This window comes from Mchenga conophoros, linkage group LG13, assembly GCF_057382185.1.
Source record: "Mchenga conophoros isolate Kocher_MC1m ecotype Shallow Benthic linkage group LG13, M_conophoros_male_GT1.1, whole genome shotgun sequence".
Lineage (NCBI taxonomy): Eukaryota > Metazoa > Chordata > Actinopteri > Cichliformes > Cichlidae > Mchenga > Mchenga conophoros.
The window spans coordinates 3,646,007-3,673,385 of record NC_140538.1 but is presented as its reverse complement, the minus strand read 5'-3'; the positions used below and the strand labels follow the sequence as shown (position 1 = coordinate 3,673,385).

The window sequence follows — 27,379 nt, the reverse complement described above, 5'->3', positions numbered from 1 at the left end:
TCATCTGTCCGCTTAAAGGATTTCTTCTTTTTTCCCTTTGTAATCTGAATATGTGTCCGATTATTGTCTCCCCCGTGTTTTTTGCTACATAAAGATGTGCGGCAGGAGTAGATGCTGAAATTAATAAATGTTTACGACATTAAGACATTAGCAGGAACTACTTATCATAAAAATGCTTTGTAATTGTCTTTATTGAGGGGACATGGGGGCGTTTAGATGAAACACATGACAGTAAATGGAAACCGGTCAGTAAACCAACAATAAGTGATAAGCAAAGAAAAATATAACACTGGAAACCAGAGCAAAACAAATCTATTGTTTATAAATATGTAATTAGAGTTGTATTAAGCAGAGATCACACTCCTGAAGACTTCCCCCTCTCCTTGGTCTTAACTGCCAAAAAATGGCCTAAATTTGTTTGTTTTCAACCCGTTAATTTACACTGTTCTTGGTAGATTGTGTTGATCATTATTTAAGTGAACCGGAGGTCTCTGTGTTTATAAATGAGCACACTTCTACATTATGATATTTTCACCCCCTTCGGCAACTTTTGCAACTCCAGCTTCAAGCTCGTTTGGCCCAACTAGTAGATGTAGCTTGAGCCAGAGTCGTGACAGGTCTTTCCACAGCTTGCTGATTCTCATTTTAGCTGCAGGATAGATGGAGTTCAAATCATTCTTCTTTTTTTTCTGGGTGTTTAAAAAAGTAAAGTTTGTTTTTCAACATAAATTTTCTCTGTGAATGTTTTTAGTGTTTCAGTGCAAGAACATCACAGTAAGTACAGCGTTGCTCTGTGTTTGGTTTCCACAAACACTGCACGTGTATTTGTGGAGCTGTGCTGTTGTCCTCCGTCCTGCAGGGAGGTCAGCGTCGATGTGGAGCTACAGAGCGGTGCTCCTGGAACCTGCCGGGGCTCAGTTCAGTTCAAGGACACTTGAGCAAATAACTCAGGGTCAAAGTGTAAAATTATTATCACCGGGTCGCATGTACGACCACAGGCTTAAACTGACCCCTGACTTCTTCTTGTACTGCTGAACTTTCAAAATATAAGTCGGCACGATCCACTCAGCTTAGTATCTGCTGAGAAACTTCAGCTATGCTCATGGAGGTGGAACACTGGATATTCTTCAAGTAGCCCCATAAAGTAATAAATACCAATGCTGCTGGATCGGTAAATAAGCAGTTTCCTTATAAAATATATGGAATCTAATGGTGATATGTCAGTGTTGGGCTTCGAAGGGTTTTTATGAGAGAGAAGACAAATATGCTCCAGTTATGAGTTTTGACAATTTATTATTAAACTAGTAGAATTTCCGATTAGTTTTACATGCTGCCATGTTGGGCTGTTCGATATAACGATATATATTAGATGATGATATGAAAACGTCTTGTTTCATTTTAAGCTATCGTTTGTTTCATGGTGTCGCAAAAGAAACTGTTTATGGCAATATTTGTTTTCATCGCTTTGATGGTCGCTGTAGAAGTTCTTAAAGTTCTCTCTTTCTCTTATATTTAATATAACCACACTACCGACGGATAAACCTTAGAACACGCCGTGTACTAAATACAAAGGATATTGCGGCCGTTTCTACTTATGTAACACTCGACTCCAGGTACACGATGCCCAGCTGAAGACGCTTCACGCAAGTAGAGTTGCCTGAGATTCACAGAATATACAGAAAATGTAAAATTTTTGTGACGTATGTTGTTGTCGGGACGATAAACGTCTTATATTGGGATATGAGATTTTGGTCGTATCGCACAGCCCTACTGCCGTGGACCTCCTCTCTCTGGCTCAGAGACAAAAGGCTTCCACACCCAGACACTAAACGCTTTTATTGCACGTCACAGAAAAGTAATATTGACGTGATTGAAACAGTTTAGCGTGGCCTCCTCGGGTCTCATCTCGGGGCGTCTCTTATTTGGAGACGACCCTTTTGCAGGCAAAACTCCCGTTACCATGACAGCCACCTCTTGTGCACCGGTCAGGCCTGTAGATTTAAAGATGGAGGAAGAGTGCATTCCATAGGAGCAGATTTATGAGCGAGGCTACATCCCTGCGAGGGGGTCTGCCAGTATCAGAGTGTGCCGTGGAAGACAAAACACAACTACTGTGAGAAGAATGAGATGTTAGCCTGAGATTAGGTTTATGGTTAATTTCAGAAGCATCTGTTCTTGTTTTTCCATAGATTTTTCAGGATCAGTCAACATCCCAAACCTTGTTGAAGCAGTGACACTAATATTAATATCTTTGTTTGAATGGGGAGAAAGACGGCTCTCATGACGTGGTGACGGCCATGAATCGATTTTCCAAGAAAGCCGTTATGTTTGAAGTGCTCAGTGATTAGTTATAGGTGGAATCCTTCATCGCCACATTCTGGTATTTTCTTTTATCTATTCTAATGAAACACGGGCTGCATTTATATCTGCATCCTGTGTTTCATGGCTAAGTGTTGTTTTTATTATAAAAACATTAAATTATCATTATGGTGATGATTGCGCTCTTGTCTTGTTTTAGAATCAGATCTCAGTGCTAACGGCAAAGTGAAACCCTATTTTCAGAAAAGTTTCCATGCTGTGTAAAATGTTGGGATATATTTATCTGGAAACAGTAAACACAGTTAAATGCTGAAACAAATTGGTTTAATATGTTTGCATTTTGATTTTACATTTTTTGTGTTTCATCAGTAATCTACCCGGGGAAACCAAACGTTTCTTTAGTTTTACTCCTGGGAGATGAACTGAGCATGTATTTAAAATCACATGTATTCCATTCTTTGTGTGGTATAAAAGGTAAATTGCAATCACTCCATTTTTGGAAACGGGGTTGTTGTGTTCCTGCCATTCGTCTTGTTCTTCAGAGCAATTATGCTCTGGAATCATTTACATTAAATTGCTACTTCTTAAACGGAGTGCTCATATTTCATCGCTGACACCAGGCAGGCAGTTGCATGGTGAAGTGGCTTCTTCTCTGATGGGTTTGACATCTGCAGGCAGTGACCCAGCAGAGATTCGGCTCCCGATTTCATCAGCCTTCCAGACTTCTGCACCAATTCAATTTTTCTCTGAGATAATGGAGCATTGGCAGCTGATGCATGTATGCTGACACGCCACGTTCACGCACGAGCAAATAAACCGCTTCTCCTTTTACTCTTAGCACGCAACCCTTTTTCCTTCTGCCTTCCCCGATTTTTCTCCTTTCAGTTTTTTTTCTTTTTTCTGTTAACCTCGGACCCCTTTCTCCACATACCCATCCCCCCCCTCTCCATCTCATCTCTCCCAGCCAGCCATGTCTCTGTTCAGCAATGATTTATTGATGATGGTGCTTTCTGTAGTGGAAACATCAGTGTTGTATAATGTTGGCGTTGGTGAGGAGTCACTCTGATCCACACACTGATGCACTGTCCTATTTTAACTACGGCTCAAAAGTTACAGAAACCTTCATCTGACTCCATGAAAATACAAGTCATTGGAATATTAATGTCTTTATCACTTCAAATGTTATCAAACAGATTGACAGGCTTGAGATCCTGTGAGAGAGAGAACCACCTAACTGCTTCCTCTCTGCGTGCGGCGCTTGGAGCTCTGATTTGGCTCGCTGTTCTGTGGTAGGAGTAAACTGGCACCAGTGGAGCAGCGTCTACTGGATATGGCACGGTGCTAATCTAAATCTCTCTTGTCCTGCACAAACCTCCCACTTTGATACCAAAGCTCCCAAAACATCTCATTTCCTCCATCGCGTGTGACGGTTGTCATTAAGTGCTCCCACAGCTTTTATTCTACGTCTCACAAAGATTTCTCATCCTGTTCATGACATTTTGCTTTTTTACTCTTACGCTTTCTGACGTCTGCAGATTTGTCTTTTCCTGTTTATAACGTGGTTGGAGATATTGGTGTTCCTCTGCACTTCTGGCTAGAGGCCAGCTTCCTGTAAATATTCCCTGTGTTTTGTGGGTCCCATTTATTGAAGCTGCCAGTTGAAGGCCTGTTTATCAAACAAGAGTCTGATGTACTGTCCTCTTTCAGCTCTCCACCAGGACCTCCCACTTCTTCTTCTGCTTCTGCTTCAGGAAAGTTTGTAATTATCCAACAAAATGTGAGCAAAATGTCTCGTTTTGTTGGCAGTTTCCCACTTCATCACTCCGAACACAAACACTGACAGACTTCAGAAGAGAGAGATTCTTTTTTTCTGGCCCTTTTGTTCCTATTAAACTGCCCGTCACATGTTGATGCTCCAAAACCACAACTAGCCAAATGTATTGATTTTTTTCCCCTTTTTTCTTTAAATTTCATCCATCCATCCATCTTCATCCGCTTTGTCCGGGGCCGGGTCGCGGGGGCAGCAGCCTAAGCAAAGAGGCCCAGACCTCCCTCTCCCCAGCCACCTCCTCCAGCTTATCCGGGGGAATACCAAGGCGTTCCCAGGCCAGCCGAGAGATATAATCTCTCCAGCGTGTCCTGGGTCTGCCCCGGGGCCTCCTCCCGGTGGGACATGCCTGGAACACCTCACCCAGGAGGCGCCCAGGGGGCATCCTTGTCAGATGCCCGAACCACCTCAGCTGGCTCCTTTCGATGTGGAGCAGCAGCTGCTCTACTCTGAGCCCCTCCTGGATGGCCGAACTTCTCACCCTATCTCTAAGGGAGAGGCCAGCCACCCTTCGGAGGAAGCTCATTTCTGCCGCTTGTATCCGCGATCTCGTTCTTTCGGTCACTACCCACAGCTCGTGGCCATAGGTGAGGGTAGGGACGTAGATCGACCGGTAAATTGAGAGCTTCGCTTTTACACTCAGCTCCCTCTTCACCACGACGGACCGGTGCAGCGTCCGCATTACTGCAGCTGCAGCCCCAATCCGTCTGTCGATCTCCGGCTCCCTTCTCCCATCACTCGCGAACAAGACCCCGAGATACTTGAACTCCTCCACTTGTGGCAGGAACTCATCCCCGACCCGGAGTGGGCACTCCACCCTTTTCCGGCTGAGAACCATGGCCTCAGATTTGGAGGTGCTGATCCTCATTCCCGCTGCTTCACACTCGGCTGCGAACTGTTCCAGTGCGAGCTGGAGGCCCTCACCCGATGAAGCCAACAGAACCACATCATCTGCAAAAATCAGAGATGAGATTCTGAGGCCACCAAAGCGAAAGCCCTCCGCCACTTGGCTGCGCCTAGAAATCCTGTCCATAAAAATTATGAACAGAACCGGAGACAAAGGGCAGCCCTGGCGAAGCCCATCACCCACCGGGAACGAGTCCGACTTATTGCCGGCAATGCGAACCAAGCTCTTGCAACGGTTGTATAGGGATCGAATGGCCCGTAGCAATGGGCCAGACACCCCATATTCCCGCAACACCTCCCACAGGACACCCCGAGGGACACGGTCGAATGCCTTCTCCAAGTCCACAAAACACATGTAGACTGGTTGGGCAAACTCCCATGCACCCTCAAGTATCCTGGAGAGGATAAAGAGCTGGTCCAGTGTTCCGCGACCAGGACGAAAACCGCATTGTTCCTCCTGTATCCGAGGTTCGACTAACGGACGAACTCTCCTTTCCAGCACCCTGGCATAGACTTTCCCAGGGAGGCTGAGGAGTGTGATCCCCCTGTAGTTGGAACACACCCTCCGGTCCCCTTTCTTAAAGATGGGGACCACCACCCCGGTCTGCCAGTCCACAGGTACTGCCCCTGATCTCCACGCAACATTGCAGAGGCGTGTCAACCAGGACAGCCCTACAATGTCCAGAGCCTTCAGGAACTCGGGGCGGACCTCATCAACACCAGGGGCTCTGCCACCAAGGAGTTGTTTAACTGCCTCAGTGACCTCGCCCCCGGAAATTGGCGGGTCATTCCCCTCATCCCCAGACTCTGCTTCCTCCTCGGAAGACGTGTCAGTGGGATTAAGGAGGTCCTCGAAGTATTCCTTCCACCGCCTGACAATTTTCTCAGTCGACGTCAGCAGCGCTCCGCCAGCACTATACACAGTGCAGGTAGAGCACCGCTTTCCCCTCCTGAGACGTCTGACGGTTTGCCAGAATCTCTTCGAGGCAGTCCGAAAGTCTTTTTCCATGGCCTCTCCGAACTCCTCCCACACCCGAGTTTTTGCTTCAGCCACTGCCCGAGCCGCATTCCGCTTGGCCTGTCGATACCTGTCGGCTGCCTCCGGAGTCCCACAGGCTAACCAAGCCCGATAGGACTCCTTCTTCAGCCTGGTGGCTCCCTTCACCTCTGGTGTCCACCATTTGGTTCGGGGATTACCACCACGGCAGGCACCCACCACCTTGCGGCCGCAGCTCAATGCAGCAGCTTCGGCAATGGAGACTCTGAACATGGTCCATTCGGACTCAATGTCCCCAGTCTCCCTCGGAATGCTGTCGAAGCTCTGCCGGAGGTGTGCGTTGAAGATCTCGCGGACTGGGGCCTCTGCTAGACGTTCCCAGCACACCCTCACTACGCGTTTAGGTGCACCAGGTCTGTCCAGCGTCCTCCCCCGCCACCTGATCCAACTCACCACCAGGTGGTGATCAGTTGACAGCTCAGCCCCTCTCTTTACCCGAGTGTCCAGAACATATGGTCGCAGGTCTGCTGATACGATTACAAAATCGATCATCGACCTACGGCCTAGAGCGTCCTGGTGCCACGTGCACTTCTTTAAATTTAACAAACAATTTTTCGCTGTGCCAGTTTTACTTTAAAAAGAGACGTCCATTAAGTGTTAAGCCTCTCAACAAGATGAACTTGCATTGTGTAAAATGACTGAATCTGATGAGCTACAGCTTCTCTTCAATTAATTCTTCGGGTAAAAGAAGCAAACTTTGACGTTTGAGCGTCTCCTGTTCAGACCAGGCTGTGTCTGACGCCTGTTCTGTGCTTCTCCATAAAGAAACAGCTGTAGTAATAAAGCATGTTTGAGTCCAGAATGGGAAATAAACTGGAAATTTCAGCTTAACTTTGTTGCGTAGGTTGCCTGTGAAATTTCCCAGCTACTAATATACGTTTAGAATGAATCATGTTAATTCACAGTGAATATATGGAAGATTAATGCTCCTGTTCCTGTTCTGTAGGTGGATACAGGCCAGCACAAGTACATTTTAAGATCAGTTAAAGGCTCCGGTTTCCTGTGTGTCACATGCAGAGCAGACATTGTGCTGTTGAGATAAATGTTGTAACAGTTATGACATCAAAGAGGTTTCTGAGGTGTATCAACCGCTTAGTGTCCTGTTTTTATAGTGAGTGAGTACACGGTCTGAACGTGGCGCTCTGGTGTGCATTCATGTGTACGACATGTAGCAATGACCACATCTCTGCGTCTCGCCATCTGATCTGCTTCTCTTGGCGCTTGATTCATTGTCTCTGGTACATTTTTGTTCTCCACACGTTCCCTCTATCGTCTCATCTCTGCGCCTCTACTTCTCTTGCACACATTTCATCTCGCTGACTTTCTCCACACATTCCAATTACACGTTCGTTCTGTCGCTTATCGCGGCTCCTCTGCTCGTCTCCTCTTCTTTCACGCTTTCCTCCCCGCTCTCTCTTACACTCGCTCCAGCTTCATCGTCTGCGTTCTTCACATATTTTATCTCTGCTTTCGTACTTGGCGGTCTGCGTTCCCTTCCTCCTTCCTTCCTTCAATTTATTAAAAAAAAAAAAAAAAGTCCAGTGAGTCACTGGTGACTCCATGTTGTGACCTTCTTTCTGCTTTCAAAATGGAGCGTTTTCATCTCATCCGCCACGCCCACTCCTCCTCTCAGGTCAGCCTCATCCCAAACGAGAATGAGTCAGAATTGATTCACTAAAAAAAAGTATATGTTCAGGGATTTGTTGTGCTGGAGCTAATGCAGGCGCATCATATCTGAGAACGCTGTTTTTAGAAACGCACAGCACACATTTGTCTGTTTTCTGTTCCTTTGTGGGCTCCAATGAAGCACAGCGTGGAACCCGTTATAGCCACCCCGACCATGAATACTACACGGACATGATCCCTCATTGACTTCCCAGCCTCGTAATGGGTGTAGTTGGTTTTGCTTGTAGCCACAAAGGCCCTTTGAAATAAAGCAGCCAGTACAGATGTTCCTTCCTTCACTCTGCCAGAACTGAGGTTTGTGCTGCAGTACACATCAGGCAGTTGGTCTCATTCGGTAAGGCTGGAGTTGTTTGTGATAAGATACAAAATATGCTGATTATTAAGTTAAGGCCACCTGGGTTGGCTGGAAGACTGTTTACTTAGCCTAGCAGGGCGAAGGACACTGTCTCAGCTGAACTGTGGACACGCACACACATACATGTACACTGATATGCACACACTCATCCCCCCTCCCTTTCCAAACGCCTTCGATGCTTGTTCCCTCCTGGGAACACGGCGGGTCTGAGCCCGTGCTGGAATGGTAGCGCTGGGCAGGATGGCTGCTGTGTTTGCTTCGGATGACTCCTCACCCCCCACCCGACCCTGTGGCTGGTCACGTGCTCCATAATGTTGTGCTGTGGACATTTATGTGCTTTTTTTGTGCAGAGGAGGTTTTTTTTGTTTCCTGTTCTCATGCTGTCCTCCCAGGAGCCCAGCATGAGTAGAGGTCTCTTTTTTTTCCTCTTGTACTTTCCCATTGTAGTGTATATTTCAGTGTTTGTTTTCTGTAACGCTACCGATCTCCGACCTGTATCCCCATGTGATGTCTGTGTTGTGTGTGTGTAAGGCTGGGGGGGGCAACCTGCACATGGCGAATAAAGCCTTGATTGATTATTAATTGTAAAATATGGCCAAGTATTTGCAATTTATAAAGATGACAATTAGTATAACACCGGTTTAAGGTTGGCGCATAAACGTTACATAAACGTCTAACTGTCTGCATTTTGGTCTGTGAAGAGAATCAAATGGGCATTTTTCATTAAACTCTACAACATTCAGTTTGTACGGCTTGTGTTGATATGGAGACAAAATTAATTTCAGGTTGAGTCGAGGCTGCCTCACAAAAATGCCCTGAAAAAACAGGAAATTTCAGGTTTGAGTCGGTGGATACAGCTCGTGTAAAATCACACTTTGGTTTGTGAAGTTTGATTAGAAAACCTGAGATGACTCGTTGGCTAACAACTTGGCAATCACCAATCATTCGCTAATGAGTATGACCTACATGGGGTGATGTAGCTCAGAGGTGGAGCAGGTCATCTGCTAACTGGAAGGTTGGTGGTTTGATCCCTGGCTGCTCCAGTCTGCATGCCAAATATCCTCGGGGAACATGCTAACCCCAACTTAAATGTCTGTTAGATCAAAAGCACTTACATAAAAAAAGCACAGCGAAAAGTGCTGGTGTGAATCGCTGAATGGGGGAAGTTTTGTTAAGAACTACATAAGAACCAAAGTTTACAAAATGGATTTAATGTTCTGTTCAGCATGATTAAAAAAACTGAACTCATAAGTTCGATCACCAGGAAAGTGTTTACTGAGGTCGGGGCTGTTTTCCTTGTGTTCACTACGAACCCGCGAGATTCTAAAGCCACGGAAATGAGAAATTCTTCAATGGCCAAGTGAATCACCTGATGTCAGCTTTTATAGCACGCTTTTCATTTACTGAATACAAAACTGAAGGCACAAAGAGCCACAAACACACAGGTGCAGTAAAGGTCTGGCCGAGCATCTCAAGGGAAGAAAACGGTGTTTGGTGATGTCCTTGGATTCTAAAGATTTATCCGGTTTGTCCAAGTTCAGCTTAAAGTTTAAAGTTCGCTCACATTTTGTTTGTGGTGTCTGTTTCCAAAAGCCTTTGGCGCCACGAACATTTGGCTGATCTCACATTCATATTCTTGTGCACCTGTGGACGTTTTCAGCTGTTCTGCTAGCTTAAGTCAAAGGCTGATGGCGTCCACTCGTTGGGTCTCCTTCAGCATCGAAACGATCGTCACTTAGTTTGATTTTTATTTCAGAGAAGTGGGCAGAGTGCAGATTGGGCCATTAGTCGAATCACTTGGACGTGCCTGAAAGGATAAAAGTAATCACTTAATTTGAAGTTAGGAAAGTTTTTTTTTTTTTTTATCTTTACTCATTTTTAATGAACGTGTTCAAGACTTCTTTGTCATTGTTGTTTTTTCTTCTTGCCTCTAATTGGTGGCTGTATCAATGAAACACAGACTCTGTTCTCATACTCACCTTTATTTGATTGACCCAGTGGGAATTTGCATCAGTTTACATTCTGTATGTTACTCGTGTACACTTTGCACAGGCTGTAACCTGGTATTATGGCTATTTGGAACTGAAAGCGTTTCCAGCTTTTCAAAAGGTCCAAAGTTTCTTTTACAGGTGGAAAGAAACTTTAGCAAAAGTGGTTCAGACGAAACATTTGTGAATTTTGAATTTCAAACTGCAACTTACCAGATTTAGAAGTTGCAAATTGAATGCATCCATTCACCATTTACTCACAGCTCCATGCAATCATGTCATTCCACTCATCATCCTGTCATTAATACGCTGAAATCTGAGATGCTTCCTTTAATGAAACATTCTTGCAGGATAGTTGATTCATAGACTGATCCCTGGTAAAGTTGGGAACGACGGAGGAAAACAAACCCAGCTGTTATTCACACATTAGCAGAGGCTTCCCTCAAAAAGCGTATCGATCCAGAACTGAAGCAAACGTCCAGGCGCTCATTTTTCTTTGTTTGCCGTAATGAAAGCTTTTCCACACACTGTTGACAGAAACTCATTGCTGACATCAGAATCTTGTTTGAAAGCGAACATTGAAGCTTAATTGGGTGTTTGGGGAAACACCCAGGCATTATATTTTGACTGGTAGTAGTTGAGCTTGTCAGCTCTTTGAGTCCCTCTGCAAAGTAAATACGGCGAAATTGGAGCGTGTTTTCGCTTCTCGAGAAATATTCAGGCTGGTAAAAGTGTCATTTACCTCCTACCGAGGCCACCGGACAAAGCGTGTGAACATCTCGCTCTCGTCTGCATCGTATTAATGACCAAACCCATCTCGTCCATAGCGTCCTGTCATTATGAAACATTTTGGTGGTTATTTCTCCTCTGGTACGGATGACTCAGTGCACACTCAGTATTTTAACACTTTGTACGTGCCTTCATGTTGCTTGTGTGTGTGTTTGTGTTTAGGAGGAAGTGGAGGCAGAGAACAGGCGGAACACGAGAACCAAACTGACGCCAAAGCTGACCCCACACCGGGAAGAGGTGAGAACCACAGAGAGACAAACACACCCATGTGATGTGCAGACACACACTGAACATCACTAATTCATCATTTCACTTGAACAAAGCCTTGTACAGTGCAGTGTTTCTGCTGCTCGCCGAAGTTCACATGATGATATTTTATGGTTAATCGCAGAAATATAGGGGATTGAATTTACCTGTTTGTCGTCAGCTCCACCTCATGTTTAGTTTTAATGCAGACTCTCAGCGATGCTGACAAAAAGCAGCTTTTGAATTTTGATTACGTGCACATCAGCACTATGGTGAATTTAAACATGTCCACCAGCCAAGAAGAGATTAGGTCTTCAAACAGGACACAGCTCACCTCCACATGCAAAAAGCCCCGTCATCGCTGTGCTTGCATCTTTAATGCAATTCTCTTACATGAGAGAATACTTCCATCCAGGATCAATTTACTAATGGTCTCTGACTGACGGCCAGTTAGCGGCGCCCCTTAGCTTCTCCCGTCCGGTGGTCAGGCCACAGTTGTGTGATCCACGCCACCATCAGCTGCAGCTGTAGAGCCTGTAACACGTGAAGAGCTGCTTCATGTGCTGCTGCAGTCCAAGATGGTGGAGTTGGTCAGAGACAGCTGATTGTGCTGCTCAGTTGTTTTTCTTTTATTTGAAGAGGAGCGACTGTTAAACAGGATTGTTAAATAATGAAATTAAAAAGCAGAGCGCAGATGTACCCACACACCGTGACATCAGTCTTACTCTGTGGAAAACACCTCAACTGTCAGACAGTTTTCCCATTTAAACGTCATTATCTGCACTCACCCAGAACTCTGACGCAGCCCTAACGAGAAGCTGTTTCGTACGTGCTAACTGTGCTTCGCTGTTCTTTGATCAGAGCTCCTCCCCAGCGGGTCGTCACGACTCCCAGATCAGCGTCCGCAGCAGGAAGGAAGGAACGCTGCAGAAGATCGGAGACTTCCTGCAGAGCTCCCCCACGCTGCTCGGCACTAAAGGTCAGCACGCGACTCGTTATTGTTGGTGACGTTAAACTCGAACTATCTTTGTTGAAGACGATCGTGGGACTGAAAAATGTTCTTTATTTCGAACATAAGACGGAGCAGCAGAAACCGATGCTGCGATTGACGAAAAGTGCGCTTAATGAGTTTTCTGTGCTGCACAAAAGTCACGTTTTACAGAAAGTGCAGAAATCTGAAATGTTCAGGGCGTTTTTTGCAAAGAGGAAAGTTAAGATCACAGCAAAGTAAGTCTGTATAGAAAACTACAAAGCAAAGTGACTGCATTAAAGAGGGTTGGTATTCACATGATCCCACGTCCTCCCTTTACAGTCTGGGATAGATTTTGCTAGTTTGTCTCCTTCACTCTGTTCTGTGGTGCACTGCAGTCACTCCAGCAGTCAGACAGGCCCCAGGCACGCTGTCTTGCTCCTGACGCAGCCTTCTGGCTGTTTTTAATTGCCTGCGTGTAAGAACCCAGATGTGGCGGCTCTTGTCTGTGGAACAACTGAAAAGGTCAGCGTGTGGAATTGAGGCATTTTTTAAAGGAGCCTGGTTCACTTACAGAACAGCCCAACTGAAGTTTCTGGCGGTCGCCGGTGCTTTTATGCATTTTAATTTGTAATTCATCAGGATGCGAAAACATGAACGTGAGGACTGCAGTGGCCGAGCCTGCATCAGTCCATCAGGAGCTGTCCTTCACTGATGCAATGTTTCAGAAATATAAAAGTGATGGTCTGAATGTCAAATATGATGGAGAAAAAAGGAACACTTTTAATTTCAGACCTTGCTGGATCTCACCACACACACACACACACACACCAGAACTTTCCCCACAGATACAGTAGATCCCCTCTGCTGTATTTTATTCATTCATCTGCAGTTATTTTTACTGAGAGTCCAGGAGGCAATCTTATCGGTCCAGATGGGTTTTAGGAATCTTCAAATTTAACTGTGAGTGTTGGGGGGGAGAAACGCAGGGCACACAAGGACAAACCTCAGAGCTCCTGCCGGAGTTATTTGGAAAAGCATTGCGCAGGTTTGACAGAGTAAAAGGGCAAGGGCAGTGAGTTTGGGACACTAATGATGGCTTAAAGGAGAGAGTTAAGACAGCCAACATATTGGAATCAACCAGAGTCTTCTCTGTTTTATCCTCAGGGACCCACAGTTTCACTCGGTCAATTAATTGTGGCCTCAGGGCTCCAAGGCAAGGTTGCTGTCATCTGCAGCCATCTGACCCACCCTTCATCTCTCTTCTCACCTTCACTCGTCTTTTATCGTCCTTATTTTAATTCCTCCACTACTTCGCTCTAGCTTTCAGTCTCCTATTTCACCCCGCTCATCCTCGAATCGTGAATCCGTCTTCCTGCAGGAAGAGCTTCCTATTTAACCTGGAGAGTAACTCTAAGAGCCAGCGTTGGTTTACTGAGGCAAACAAGTTTTCATAATGGACCTAGCTTGTTTGTTTCAGCTGGATAAACGCGCCGTCAGCTTTGGATTAATTTGTCTCCCGAGTCGTCTTCACTGATAATTCCTGTTTAAAGTTTTTAGGCTTTAAATCTGCGATTAAAATGATTTATACACGCACACTAAGCATTGTGATTAACGGGATGTAGTTAAGGATGCTGTTCAGCATGCTTCTGCTTTCCTCTAAAACTGTGTCTGCAGCCAAGAAGATGATGAGCCTGGTGAGCGGACGGGCCGGCACAGATGCAGCAGCCTCCTCTTCCTCCCTCAGTCTGAGAGCAAAGAAGAACAAAAGGAAACTCTACAGGCCCGAAATCTCCTCCCCCATCGACATGCCCGCGCACCCAGTGAGTCTCACAGCGTTTAGTGCAAACATGTCCGTATCAGCGCAGACTTACTTTTTATTCACACAAAGCTCCGAGGAACGTTTATTTTCCTTAACAAGTGCTGATCCCGGCCTTTTTCCTGGCTCGGAATGAGCTTTATATTCGTTTGAATATTCCGAATACTTTTGGCTCCAAAAGTTATTTTGCACTCTTTGAAATACGAGCACAGATGTGATGGAAATGCAGACCCTCAGCTTTAATTCAGAGGGTGCTACATTAACTGTTTAGTAGGGATGGGTATCGTTTAGGTTTTATCCGATACCGGTGCCAAATCGGTACTTTTGAAACGGTGCCGGTGCTCAAACGGTGCTCAAACCGGTGCTTAAAGAATGGAGAACACAAAATTGGTCCAAAAACCTCTCATGTTCAGCTGTTTTTTTTTGTAAAAAGATAACAATGTTAGCCTTTTCTGCAGCTATGGGGCATATATGGTATCACTCTTGGCTGGAAGCAGTGCTTAAACAATGGAAAAAACACAAACTCTGTCCAAAAACCTCTCATGTTTAACTGTTTTCCACTTTTTCTTTGGTCATTTTAGCCTTTTTAGCCAGGGTGAAGGGAGTATCTGCCATCAAACAAGAAGACAGCTGCATGTAGCTATGATGATGTTTGCTAGTTCACCTTACATGCATTAATGTAATAACGTGGTTAGTCTACTCAGCGTAAATTACACACGAACAACATTAAGCTACTCACGCAGAGAAGAACGGCTGCTGCTGCCATCAAATACGGCGCATTTCTCGGCTTTTAAAAAAACGCTATGCGTCGCCAGGTGTTTCATGAGATTCGAGGTGTTACCTCCTTTGACAGTATCACAGTATCAGCTTAAAGCACTTGTTGCTGCTGAGTTTGCATATTTTGCTGTGAAGTACAGCCAGACTTTTGACCGCTTTGCCTTGGGCATTTTTAATCTGTAGCTCTGCTCTAACAGAACGTACGTACCTGGCCCCGCCTACTATCCTCGGAAACGTAAAATGATTGGCTAGAAGTGTATCACAGCTCAGGAAAAAAAAAGCACCGAAATAAAGCACCGAAATGTGCGCTGCTTTTCGGTCTGGTTACTACCGTTTATGTCAGAACCGGTGCCATCATGGCACCGGACACCGGTACCCATCCCTACTGTTTAGTTATTGTTCATTTTTATACACAGCCCATCATTTTCACAGGTCACAGGTAACCAACTGGACAATGGAGTCCAGTTGGTTACGGTCATGTGAGGCCTGTGTCATACTGGCATTTTCCAGCTGTTCACTGGAACTCTCAATATGAGGTTTAAAGAGACGGACCGACATCATCCTGAAAAAATAAACCAGCTCAGCAACAACTAAATGCCTGAAAGACCACAGGAGACATTTATAGAGTGATCACAGAATGATGTCTTTAGTATAAAACCATTGGTTCCACTCAGGAGGAGGAGGGGCAGATTAGACTTCACCCTTTCATCTGAGGGCTCTAATGTTTGGTCTCATTTCAGATCATCAGCAGAGAGCCGGAGGAGAAAGAGAGCGACCATCAGATCATCAAGAGGCGCCTTCGATCCAGGAAGGCCAAATAATTTAGTCCATTTGGAGGCGTGGCCCGCGCCCATGACCATTTCCAGGCTAAGCTAACAGCCTGCTGCTACTTAACCCAGACATGGTGGTGATTTCAGTATTTTCCTGACCGATTCAAGTATTTCAGCGTTAACTTAACGTAAACTTAAGTTTGAGTTTTTCTCAGTAAATACTTCACTTGTTAGATTTCTTTTGTGATTCTTAAGAATCAGAGATGGGGAGAAAAATACAGGCTAGCCAGTTAGCAGTTAGCAGGGAGGCTCAGCTGCAGGTGAGGGGGCAGCATCTGAAAACAAACTCAAAAATCATCAAATGTAAATAAATCTGCGTGACGCACTCAAGACTGACATTCCAATTTATTCTCTCAGCTGTTCGTTGTCTAAATGTTGACATTTACTATCAAGTGATTCTTTTCTGATAACTGTAAGCACTCTGACTTTTTTTAAAACCTTTACGTGCAATCTTTTGATACTGATGTGCTGGAGGTCCAGGTGCATTGATTTTTACTTTCTTTTACTTCTTTTTCTAGGACAGTTAAAGTTGACATAGTTGAGACATATTTAAATGTTACAAGTGGTTTTGTATTGACTTCATGTGCACGTTTGAAAGCTTCTGCACTTTATCTGAGACAAGGAGCAAATTGTGACCAAGTGTGAGAAAAAGTCCGTCTGGTGCTGCTGTGGTAGCCAATCGCCTTCCTGCAGTTAAAGTCATGACTGAGTGTTTTCCCCAGGATAAGTTTTCGGGACTTGTGCCTACCTTTAGTTCTCTTTAGATCACTACACTGAACACCCGACTTTTCTTCTTTTCTACACTACATTAAAAGTTTGTTTCAATCATAATATTCTGAGTTTTCTTTTTTATAACATCTCCTGTTTTGATATTATGTTGAAGATATTGTGGGGTCTTAACTTGAAGTGTAAAGCATCTAAAATAGTGCAATCTAAATAAACAGACAGAATAATGATACTGTTGGGATTATGGGAAGACTAGTGCATGTTTGTGATCGGATTAGGTTTAAAGTTAAAGTTTTCCAAACAGCAGCTTTTCAATCATCCAGGTAAGCTTTCCTTACCTGGATGATCGAACATGCATCAAGAAGCCATTTTCGGTCCAACTGCTGGTGATCATAGAGAATAAAGTTTGAGCAGATGTGACGGAGGAACCAAAGCCTGGACTTCACTGAACCAGATGGATGGACAGTGAAGGTTTGTCTATTACAGGCATTCATGTTTTTGAAATCGCACCACCTCTACACCAACAAGAAGCTCCTACAGTCCAAATACACTTTTTCTTTGCTTCTCTCTCCTCTGTGGTTTCACGGTTGATGACTTCGTTTTGGTGTGTCTGAAAGAGAAAACAGCATTTTCTCTTCCAGACACTTTTCAGCTCACAGACTGCTGTCCTGCCAAAATCCTTCAGCTCCGTTTTCAATGTCTTCATTAAAGACGTCTTTGTGAATTTATGGTCTGGTTTGGTATTTTCATCTTTATTTTTTGGTACCGATTGGAGCCAGAAAAGAAGGCAGGCAGAGAATCCCAACTACATCTCGACAGCACCTCTCAGCCTGTAGGTTTCACCCCACATTTTTGGAGGACAAAAAGCAAAGTCCAGGCGTACTTCCAGTCTCATCTCCTTAACTGAGACACCTGATTCAACAGCAGTCTGTTTTCAGTCTGTTCTACATTTATTAGATTTCGTATGTTCCATTTTGTTTGTAATCTTTTGTAAACTTGTTCTAAGTGACCTTTTAAAGCGGCGCCGTAGTCCAAAACCCACAGTCGTGCCTCCACAGGACTCCATTACTCTGCAACATGCCGACAGTAATCACTCAGTGCACAAAAAATTAAGCAATAGATCAATCACCCACATAATTACAGACATTACAGAACCGCACCGAGGCACTCGAGCAACAAGAAGCAGTTCTGATTTTTGTCATTAATGTCACTTGGGGTGCGGAGGTGGGAGAACGAGCTCCACAGTTGTTGGTGTGTGGGCGACTGAGCTAAGAAGAAAATACTGCAAATAATTTCTCTTCTGTTCACTTTGACGCTCATTTGAAGACTTGGGATCAAATATGAACGTCAGTTTCAGTGGCCATCGTCTCCACGTTTACAACTTACACTGAATATAACAGTAAATCTGCTTCTTGTTTGCTGCTATAAACATTTTTAAGTATTTAAAAATTGATTTTTGTTTAGTTCAGCTTTTCCACATGATGCAGTTTGTCACTCAGATTGTTTCAGTTGTATAAATGTGAACATCAGAATATATTCAGTGCTGATGCAGCATGTTAGAAGACTACAGAGACAAAAGAAAATTCTTCATTATACTTGTGCAATTTAAGTTTTGGGAAAATAAGTTTCAGAGATTTTTGTGACTTTTGAGAAATAAAGGCTTGTGTGGAGCGCTCTCGCTCTCTGAAGACTAAAGGGGAGAGGGAGAATCTACAAAATCTGACTATATTTAAATACATTTGTTGCAAAGATGTTAATAGAAATGTCGAGTAAACACAGCCTGACGCACTGAAAAGTAGCCAGAGGTTAAAATCTCTTAATGCATGACAGGAGGGGAACTTTAGCACTTAAGCATCTGGGGTGAGGGAGAATAGATGGTGTTCACATGTTTTTGTTTTTTGTGCACCACCTGAAAACTGAAGGCTCTGCCTCCCATTCTACTTTTAAATACTCTAGGAACAACAAGTAGGCCTGCAGATCGAGAGCGAAGTGCTCTAATAGGGTGATATGGTACTACAAGGTCATTAAGATAAGATGGGGCCTGATTATTTAAGACCTTGTATGTGAGGAGCAGGATTTTGAATTCTGGATTTAACAGGAAGCCAATGAAGGGAAGCCAAAACAGGAGAAATCTGCTCTTTCTAGTCCCTGTCAGTACTCTTGCTGCAGCATTTTGGATCAGCTGAAGGCTTTTCAGGGAGTTTTCAGGACGTCCTGATAATAATGAATTACAGTCGTCCAGCCTGGAAGTAATAAATGCATGAACTAGTTTTTCAGCGTCACTCTGAGACAGGATATTTCTAACTTTAGAGATGTTGCGCAAATGGAAGAACGCAGTCTTACATATTTGTTTAATATGTGCATTGAAGGACATGTCCTGGTCAGAAATGACTCCAAGGTTCCTCACAGCGTTACTGGAGGCCAAGGTAATGCCATCCAGAGTAAGAATCTGGTTAGATATCATGTTTCTAAGATTTTCAGGGCCGAGTACAATAACCTCAGTTTGATCTGAATTAAGAAGCAGAAAGTTAGCGGCCATCCAGGTCTTTATGTCTTTAAGACATTCCTGCAGTTTAACTCATTGGTGTGTGTTATCTGGCTTCATGGACAGATAGAGCTGCGTGTCATCAGCATAGCAGTGTAAATGTATGCTATGTCTTCTAATGATGCTGCCTAAGGGAAGCATGTATAATGTAAACAGAATTGGTCCTAGCACTGAACCCTGTGGAACTCCATAATTAACCTCAGTGTGTGAAGAGGACTCTCCATTTACATGCACAAACTGGAGTCTATTAGATAGATATGATACAAACCACTGCAGTGCAGTACCTGTAATACCTACAGCATGTTCTAGTCCCTCTAATAGGATATTATGGTCGACAGTATCGAACGCTGCACTGAGGTCTAGCAGGACAAGCACAGAGATGAGTCCACTGTCAGAGGCCATAAGAAGATCATTTGTAACCTTCACTAAAGCTGTTTCTGTGCTGCGCTGAGCTCTGAAACCTGACTGAAACTCTTCAAATAAACCATTCCTCTGCAGATGATCTGTTAGCTGTTTGACATCTACTCTTTCAAGGATGTTTGATATGAAAGGAAGGTTGGAGATTGGCCTATAATTATCTAAGACTGCTGGGTCTAGAGATGCTTTTTGAGTAAAGGTTTAACTACAGTCAGCTTGAAGGCCTGTGGTACATAGCTGATTATTAGAGATAGGTTGATCATATTTAAGATTGAAGCATTAATTAATGGCGGGACTTCTTTGAGCAGTTTTGCAGGAATGGGGTCTAAAAGACACGTTGATGGTTTGGAGGAAGTAGAATTCCAGCACTTTTGATGTTTTTTGATTCCATAATTTTTTGTTAATACATAATTTGGTCAGACAAATGTCAGCATAGATTTCAAAAAGATTTTAAACTTAGATTCATTCATCAAGATCTGATGTGTGCTTTGAGTGCTTCTCTTGTGGGGTGAATTTGATGCATATTAAGTAACAGGTCATCTCTAAGAAAAGTTCTAACGCGTTACTTTTGGTCAGGCTCATCCCCACAGGAGGGAGAGGCTTTTAAAGCAGTAAAAGGGTCCAACACACGGCTCTGACCACACGCCTTCCTTACAGCATCAAACAAAACCTTTTTCTTTTGTGATGTGAGCCAAGAAACAAGCAAAATGTGACTATTTTATCCTTGTGGGATAAGCAGTCTGTGATCTCTCTTTCAGAATACATTCACTCGATTTGGGATTTGATGCTCTCCACCAAACCGTTTTCTTTTAAATGTTGAAGTTCACTCAAATCTGTGCTCGGCGCTCTCCGAACATGTCATGCTACAGTCCGATCAGGAGCTATTTGTCTCATGTCCAGTGTGCAACATTAACATTCTGACCCAGAGGTGTCTGTAAAAGTAAACAGGGCTTCAAATGGGGGGGGGGAATTGTCAGCCAGGACATTTGAAAGCCTGCGGGCAGACTACTGCAGAGATTTCTACAGTACACTCACCCAGAATGTCACTTTAAGGTTCAGGTTCACTTTGAAATGTTTGCCTGGTGATTGAAGTGGAGAAAGCTTTGCAGGGTAACTCTCAGTGAGTGGACATCTTCAGGGGACATGATGTTTTTCCAGAGGCTGGACAATCATCAGTGCCTCTCTGCTCAAGGACCTCCTCCAGGATACATACAGGGCAAAAACAAAAATAATTGTGATGTAAACAACAGACACACAAAAGGAAAGAGAGAGAAAGGAGTTTCAGAAGTGGCTTCTTTCCTCTCTCTTCCACACTAAGCCTGTCCGGAGAGAGAATAGCCCAGGTTATTTTTGAGCAGCGACAGCGTATTGATTTCCCTTAAGCGTGTCACGTGCAGGTAATCAAAAAGTGACTGTGGTGAAATGAGGACTCCCTCCCTGAAAGCTTTGAGCTTTTTAAACGTGGCTGTGCAGAATGAGCAGAGGGGTTGTAATTTTGTTTGGATCTGCTCATGTGATGAAAAAAAAATTGACATCTCCACAATAATAAAGTCCTCTTATGTAGCCTGAAGCTGAGTGTTGCCATAGACACTGCCTTAGCTTTTTAACACCAGACATCACGAGTGGATCCGACTGTGAAACTGAGGGAGCCAGCGTCCACGTCACGCACAAGTCTTTGACTATTTTACCTGAATTTGAATTTTTAAGTCATACTCTCACTTCTGTATATCACTGAGCTTACTGTAAGTATTACAGCGTCACTGTAAAAGGGTTCAAGTTCCAGCACTGGCAGCTTCACGTTCCAGGAACACAAGCTGAACCGTTGCACAAACACTCGTCACTGAGGTGATGATTTAAGATTTTATAGGTCTAGCTTTGGAGCTCCGACATGCTTATTTACACAGTGTTAAATATTGAGGGGGTGAGGGAGGGAGGGGGGGGGGGGGAGCTGTGAAATGAATTTGGAAGCAAAGAGAGGTGTTGCTCACACACACACACACTGTAAGTGTGTGTTTTCCAGATCTGCTCCTGCTGACGTCAGAGATGTTCGGGCCATTCGTCCAAACACTGACAGTGTTACTAGCTCACAGCGGTGAGGTGGTAGGGGGCAGATTATCTGTGGGTGTGTTATTGTGTGTTTGTAATGGCTTTGCACCCACAAGCTTTCACGCAGAGAGCTTTCCAACAACACGAGTGGTTCAAGCAGCAGGCAGCGACGGACAAGTTAGACTCCAAAACCGAGCGCGATTCCATCTTCTTTCTTCCTCAGTTGTGCGAGCTGCCGGGGACAGGAGTTTGGAGGAGCGTCAGCCTCTTGAGTTTCATTTCTGTCAAACCTGAGTGGCCTCCATCTTTGCCTCCAACATACAGAGGCTGGAGCACCTCCACCTCCAACACAGAAATCAATAAGAAAGAAAAGTTACTGTAAGAACAGATGGATTTGCAATCTAAACTGCAGCTGAATTTAAATGTGAAATTCACTCGATGCCATGTTGGATATTATCCAGTGATAGTCTGTGAACATGCACCAGAAACATGGATGTGAGGATGATTTGACCAACATGTTTTTGGAGTTTGTGCTCTGACTACAGCTGAAAGGGAAAAAATTAAGGTTAAAATCTAAATCATGCACACATTTAATCAGAATTAAAATTTCTTTAAAATATCTGACTGAGAAAGTTTGGAAAAGAACATCTCACTTAAGACAGTAAGGGCATCATATCAGAGTTCATGTTTCTATCCTGTTCAGAGAGTTCACAGTATAAAGTCAATGCAGGCATGACGTGAAAATCTCCCACAGGACCAGAAGTTTAGAGTGAATGAAGCTAAAGAAGAGTGATTCAGTGTTTGGCAGAAAGAATGAAACATTTTGGGAAAAGAAAAGATTTTCTCTCAAGTAATTTTATTAGCCGGCTAATTGTTTCTACTTGGTTTGTATCCAGGGAGACAAATAATAAGAACAAAAAGCATAAAAGCTTTCCAAAACAAACAGTTCCAGAATAAAAACTTCAAATTTGAATTTTATTCAATCTGCATTGGAGAAAATAATTGCTTTAAGAAACAAAGAAACAAACAGTCTAAAGTTTTTATGGTAGTTTAATTTTAACAGAGCCGCAGAATATCAACCAAAGGTCCAGAAAAATAGAAACACATTACACAAAAGTCCCAAATTGATTTGGAGGTCTGGAGAAATCTCTGTGCACAAGCAGTAAGGCCAAAAATCACTAGTGCATGCCCTCAAGTGACACTGCATTAAATACAGATGTGATTCTGTGCTGGAGATCAGTGCATGGGAACACGTCCAGAAATCACCATATTGTAAAGAAGCAGCCATATATGAACACGATCCAGAAACACTTCTCCAGACCGAAGCTCGTTTAAAATGGGCTGAGGCAAAGTGGAAAACTGCTCTGTGATCACATGAATGGAAATTTGAAATTCGCTTAGGAGGAGAGGCTCTGGTACTAAGTTCAAAAGCCTGCATCTGTAATGGTAGGGGAGTGTCAGCGTGCACATCTGGAAAGACTCCATCAGTGCTGAAAGGTTCAATTCAGTTTCTTTCTTTCTTTTTGTTATACAGTTTATCAAATTTGTGTTTTGCATTGTTATTCTTATTAATGCCACACTGCTGAGCCTTTGATACTGGCTGACTGCTAGTATACTTAAATATGTAAATACGTCAGGTGTTCATCTGTCAGATGAATCCTATTAGTCCGTTGCTTGAATGTTGGGATGATTGAGGTATTTTCTCTGTGCATAAACAAAGACATCTCAAGGAGCTGATGAAGGTTGAATCCACCAAAATGTTGTAATATGATAAGAAAATAGCAACAATGAATGAAACAGTGTGCAGCTGATTTATAGCCATAATATATATAAAATCAACTGATTAGTCAAAATAATTCACAAGATTGAGATTGAATCTGTTTCTGACAGAAACACATATTTAAAACAAAACAAAGTATTATGCTGGCAGATATTTTGTTACCACTTGTGGTTTCATTGTCAGTGGATGGCAGATTAATTTAGCCCAATAATCACAGCTGCAGTGGGAGATTCTGCACAAACACATTAAGATAATCATCAAGTCTTTCACTGCATGAAAAGTGGCGTTTCCGTCAGTAAGAGCACATTAAATTGCTGTACAAGGTCAGGCTAACAACTGCTAACAAGCAGAACTGTGGAAATGGTCACTGTGGTTACTTTAATCAGTTTTGCTATGCAGACAGAGGAGTCGCCCCCTGCTGGACACGAGAAAGAAAGAACATTTAATTCAAATTCAAATTCAAATTTTATTTGTCACACACACAACCATACACAGTATGACATGAGGTGAAATGCTTGTAGCTGTGCAATGCAATGCCCGACCATTAAATGACAGTGGTTTTACAGTATTTACAATTTACAGGTTATTACAAAATTTACAGATTTAACTTAGAAATTTACAGTAAAAATGTGCAAATAGCAGAAAGAGATTAAAAATTATAGGAAGTGTGCATGAAGAAAAACCAGAGTGCGTGTGGTGATGTGTGTGGGAGAGTCCAGTCCTACACCTGGTTCAGGCCCGAATAGCCTGGGGGAAGAAGCTCCTCCTCATTCTCTCTGTTTTGGCCTTAAGGGAGCGGAAGCGCTTCCCAGACCTCAACAGTGAGAAGAGTCCATTGTTGGGATGGGATTTAAGGTCATTTCAAAAAGCAGTCAGTTTCCACAGATTAAGAATGGCATAAAATACAATTCTTGTGAGATAGAAACTCACTGTTTGTTAGGTACACCTGCTCAACTGTTTGTTAATGCACACATCTAATCAGCCACACACATTAGCAACTCAGTGTATATAAGCATGTAGACATGGTCAAGACTGCCTGCTAAAGTTCAAACTGCATGAGAAAATGGAAGTGAGGTGATTTACGTGACTGGATGGGCTGGCCTGAGTATTTTAGGCTGGGATTTTCCCATCTCTAGGATTTACAGAGGACGGTCTGAAGAAGAGAAATCATCCAGCAAGCAGCAGTTCACTGGGCAAAGTGCCTCGTTGATGCCAGAAGTCAGAGGAGAATGGCCATACTAATTCCAGCTGGAAGGCAACAGTAACTCAACAGCTAGAAACAGGAAACTGAGGCTACACTTTGCATGGACTCACCAAATCTTGACGAGAGGCGACTGGATAAACACTGCGTGGCCTGATGAGTCTCGATTTCAACATTCAGATGGTAGGGTCACAATTTGGTATGACGTGAAAGCACAAATCTATCCTGCCTAGGATCAAAGATTCACGCTGTGAGTGGTGGTTTAATAGTGTGGGTGATATCTTTCTGGCACACTGGGCCTGTTAGCACCAACTGAGCATAGTTTAAACACTGTGTACACAGTGTACCCATCATCTGATGGCTGCTCCCAGCAGACTAATGAGCCATGCCACAAAACTCAAATCATCTCCAACTGGTTTCTTAAACATGACAGTGGGTTCACTGTACTCTAATGCAGTTGTCAGTCATCAGATCTCAGTTCAACAGAGGATGTTTGGGAGGTGGTGGAATGGGAGATTCACATCATGGATGTGACCAACAAATCTGCAGCAACTGTTTGATGTCATCAGGTCAGCATGGGCCTAAATCTCAGAGGATTGTGTGCTCATGCAAGAATTAAGACAGCTAAAGAGGGTAAAAGGTTGTCCAGACCATTGCTAACATGGTGTGATTAATGAAGTGGGCAGTGGAAAAGTGGAGAGACAAACTTTAATCAAGATAATGTTGAGGACAAATGTTTTCAAATGTCTACAAAAGTTTAATTCTAAATCTTTATAAAAATGACATCAACAATCCATTTAACCTGGGGTTTTAATATGATATGATTTATATAAAAGTGAACCAAATGCATTCTCTTGTTTTAAACTTGTTGATTTTAATGGGTTTTTTTTTATTTATAAGCTATAATATTACCCTAACCGATGCAGTGGTTTCTTCCTAAATCATCCAGCTCAGCTTCCTATTAATCATCTTTATATCCAACCAAATATCAATTCAGTTCATGTGCTGGTGGAGGAAAATAGCGATGCAGTCTACAGCGGCGATATGAACATTACTGTCATTTTTATAAGAGCACAAGAGTGCAACGGTACAGTGCAAACTGTGTCCAGAACAGAAACAACTGCCTTATTCTGCTAACATCCTCCACAACTTCAGCGCTTTGCCAGCATGCTAATGCATGTTAGCAATAAGCTAGCCAAACTTTCCTTGAAGGATGGCGGGCCTCTTCCTTAGACATAGGGTGAGGAGCTTGGCCATCCAGGAGTGGCTCAGAGTAGAGCCACTACCTGCTCCACATCAAAAGGAGCCAGTTGAGGTGGTTCATGCAACTGATAAGGATGCCTCCTGGGGGGCTCCTGGGTGAGCTGTTCTATGCATGTCCTACTGGGGGGAGGCCCTAGGGCAGATCCAGGACACGCTGGAGAAATTATATCGTTTGGCTGGCCTGAAAACGCTTTGGTGTTCCCTCAGACAAGCTGGAGGAAGTGGCCTGGGAAAGGAGGTCTGGGCTTCTCTGCTTAGACTGCTGCCCCCATGACCAGTTTTAAGAAGTGTTCTGTGTAATGTGTACAACACGTTACTTATTTTGAGTAGTGCCACCAACAGAGATCACAACAAGGACAGGAAATACATGCACAGACATCTGACCAAACAGGATCCAATTAATCTGCATAAATGGGCTGTCTTTGATATGCTGCCTAGCGATGGTTTGAGAATCGATAATGGAATTGGAGTCATTCAGTTCCCATCCCTACTAATATGCTCACTAAAATCATCCCCAACCAATCACAGCACATGGCCCCGCCCCTCCCTGAGCCTGGTTCTGCCGGAGGTTTCTTCCCGTTAAAAGGGAGTTTTTCCTTCCCACTGTCGCCAAAGTGCTTGTTCATAAGGGGTCATATGATAGTTGGGTTTTTCTCTTTATGTATTATTGTAGGGTCTACCTTACAATATGAAGCTCCTTTAGTCAACTGTTCTGATTTGTTGCTGTATAAATAAAACTGAATTGAATTGTTTTATTGTCCCATCTCTATTAGGAATAAGTTCACACACAAAACAGTGCCGGCACGCAGTTGCACAAATAATTTTCACATGCAAAACACAGATAAACTTGTCTTTTCTTTCCTCACCGATGCGTCTCAATTGTGGCGCTTCTGTTACTGAGTTAAAAGAGGATCTTCTTGTTTATGATCTGCCAAATGAACTGAACATATTAAGGTTTAACCATGGATGCAGTATGCATTTCTATGCTTCAGTGTCACATTAGTGGTGGCAGAAACCCAGCAGAGTGCTTTGCTTTGTGTGCATCAGAAAGACTTCAATCCAAAGACATCATTAGGAGGAAGAATCATAATGACAGTACAATAGAAAGACAGAGAGAAAATGATAGCCGCACAGGGTAAATGGAGAGGAAAAAAGAACCAGGCAGAGCAGGGTAACAGAGAACTTACAGAACAAAGAAAAAATGAGACAAGAATTCAAATAAGGACTGCCATCTCTAACTTGTTTTTTCCCCGCCTGAGAAGTCTTTGAGTGAACTGAGAGAAAGGGGAAGAAGTCATGTGTTCTGTGAATGATGGAGAGGGCGCCATGATGCAATTTTAGCACTCACTTCCCACACAGCTGGGCCCTTTTGTGCTGTCTGTACAGCTCTGCCTTCCTGTTCCCGCTTCGCATATACACAACAACATGGATGCGTGTGTGTCTTTCATAACTTTAGAACAAGCCGGATCATTATTCAGAGCCATACTTATTGATCAAATGTCCAAAGGCATGGGGATTCGCTTAAGTCATTTTCAGTGGTAAATTATCCTCAGACAACTGGGGGATTAAAACATCAATTCAGGATTTAGATGGACTTTAATTTTATATCAGAGTGACAGGAATTCAGTGACAAGAACTCAGACTACTGTCTTATATTTTAAGCCTATTTGTCATGATGGCATTTTATAGGTCTAACCTTTGTTGTAGAAACGTTAGAGAGAAAAGAACACACAACGACTCTCTGATAAATAACTGCATCAATGGAATTGCAAGCCAGTCTACAAAAAAAAATCTAAGTTTTTCCAGCATGCATATATACCTTTTTTTTGTT

General features: G+C 43.5%; 1 protein-coding gene across 4 annotated transcripts in view; it reads left to right on the top strand.

Annotated features, from left to right (window-relative positions):
- The window catches only part of LOC146560685 (kinesin-like protein KIF20B), a 65,300-nt gene extending 48,905 nt beyond the window's left edge, over positions 1 to 16,395 (top strand). For all 4 annotated transcript variants that reach the window (XM_085296103.1, XM_085296101.1, XM_085296104.1 and 1 more), the window contains 4 exons: positions 11,091 to 11,165; positions 12,036 to 12,153; positions 13,822 to 13,967; positions 15,481 to 16,395. In XM_085296103.1, the coding sequence (XP_085152229.1) occupies positions 11,091 to 11,165; positions 12,036 to 12,153; positions 13,822 to 13,967; positions 15,481 to 15,561 (420 nt within the window). In that variant the 3' untranslated portion in view covers positions 15,562 to 16,395. The remainder of the gene's footprint in view (positions 1 to 11,090; positions 11,166 to 12,035; positions 12,154 to 13,821; positions 13,968 to 15,480) is intronic.
- The last annotated feature ends 10,984 nt before the right edge of the window (positions 16,396 to 27,379 follow it).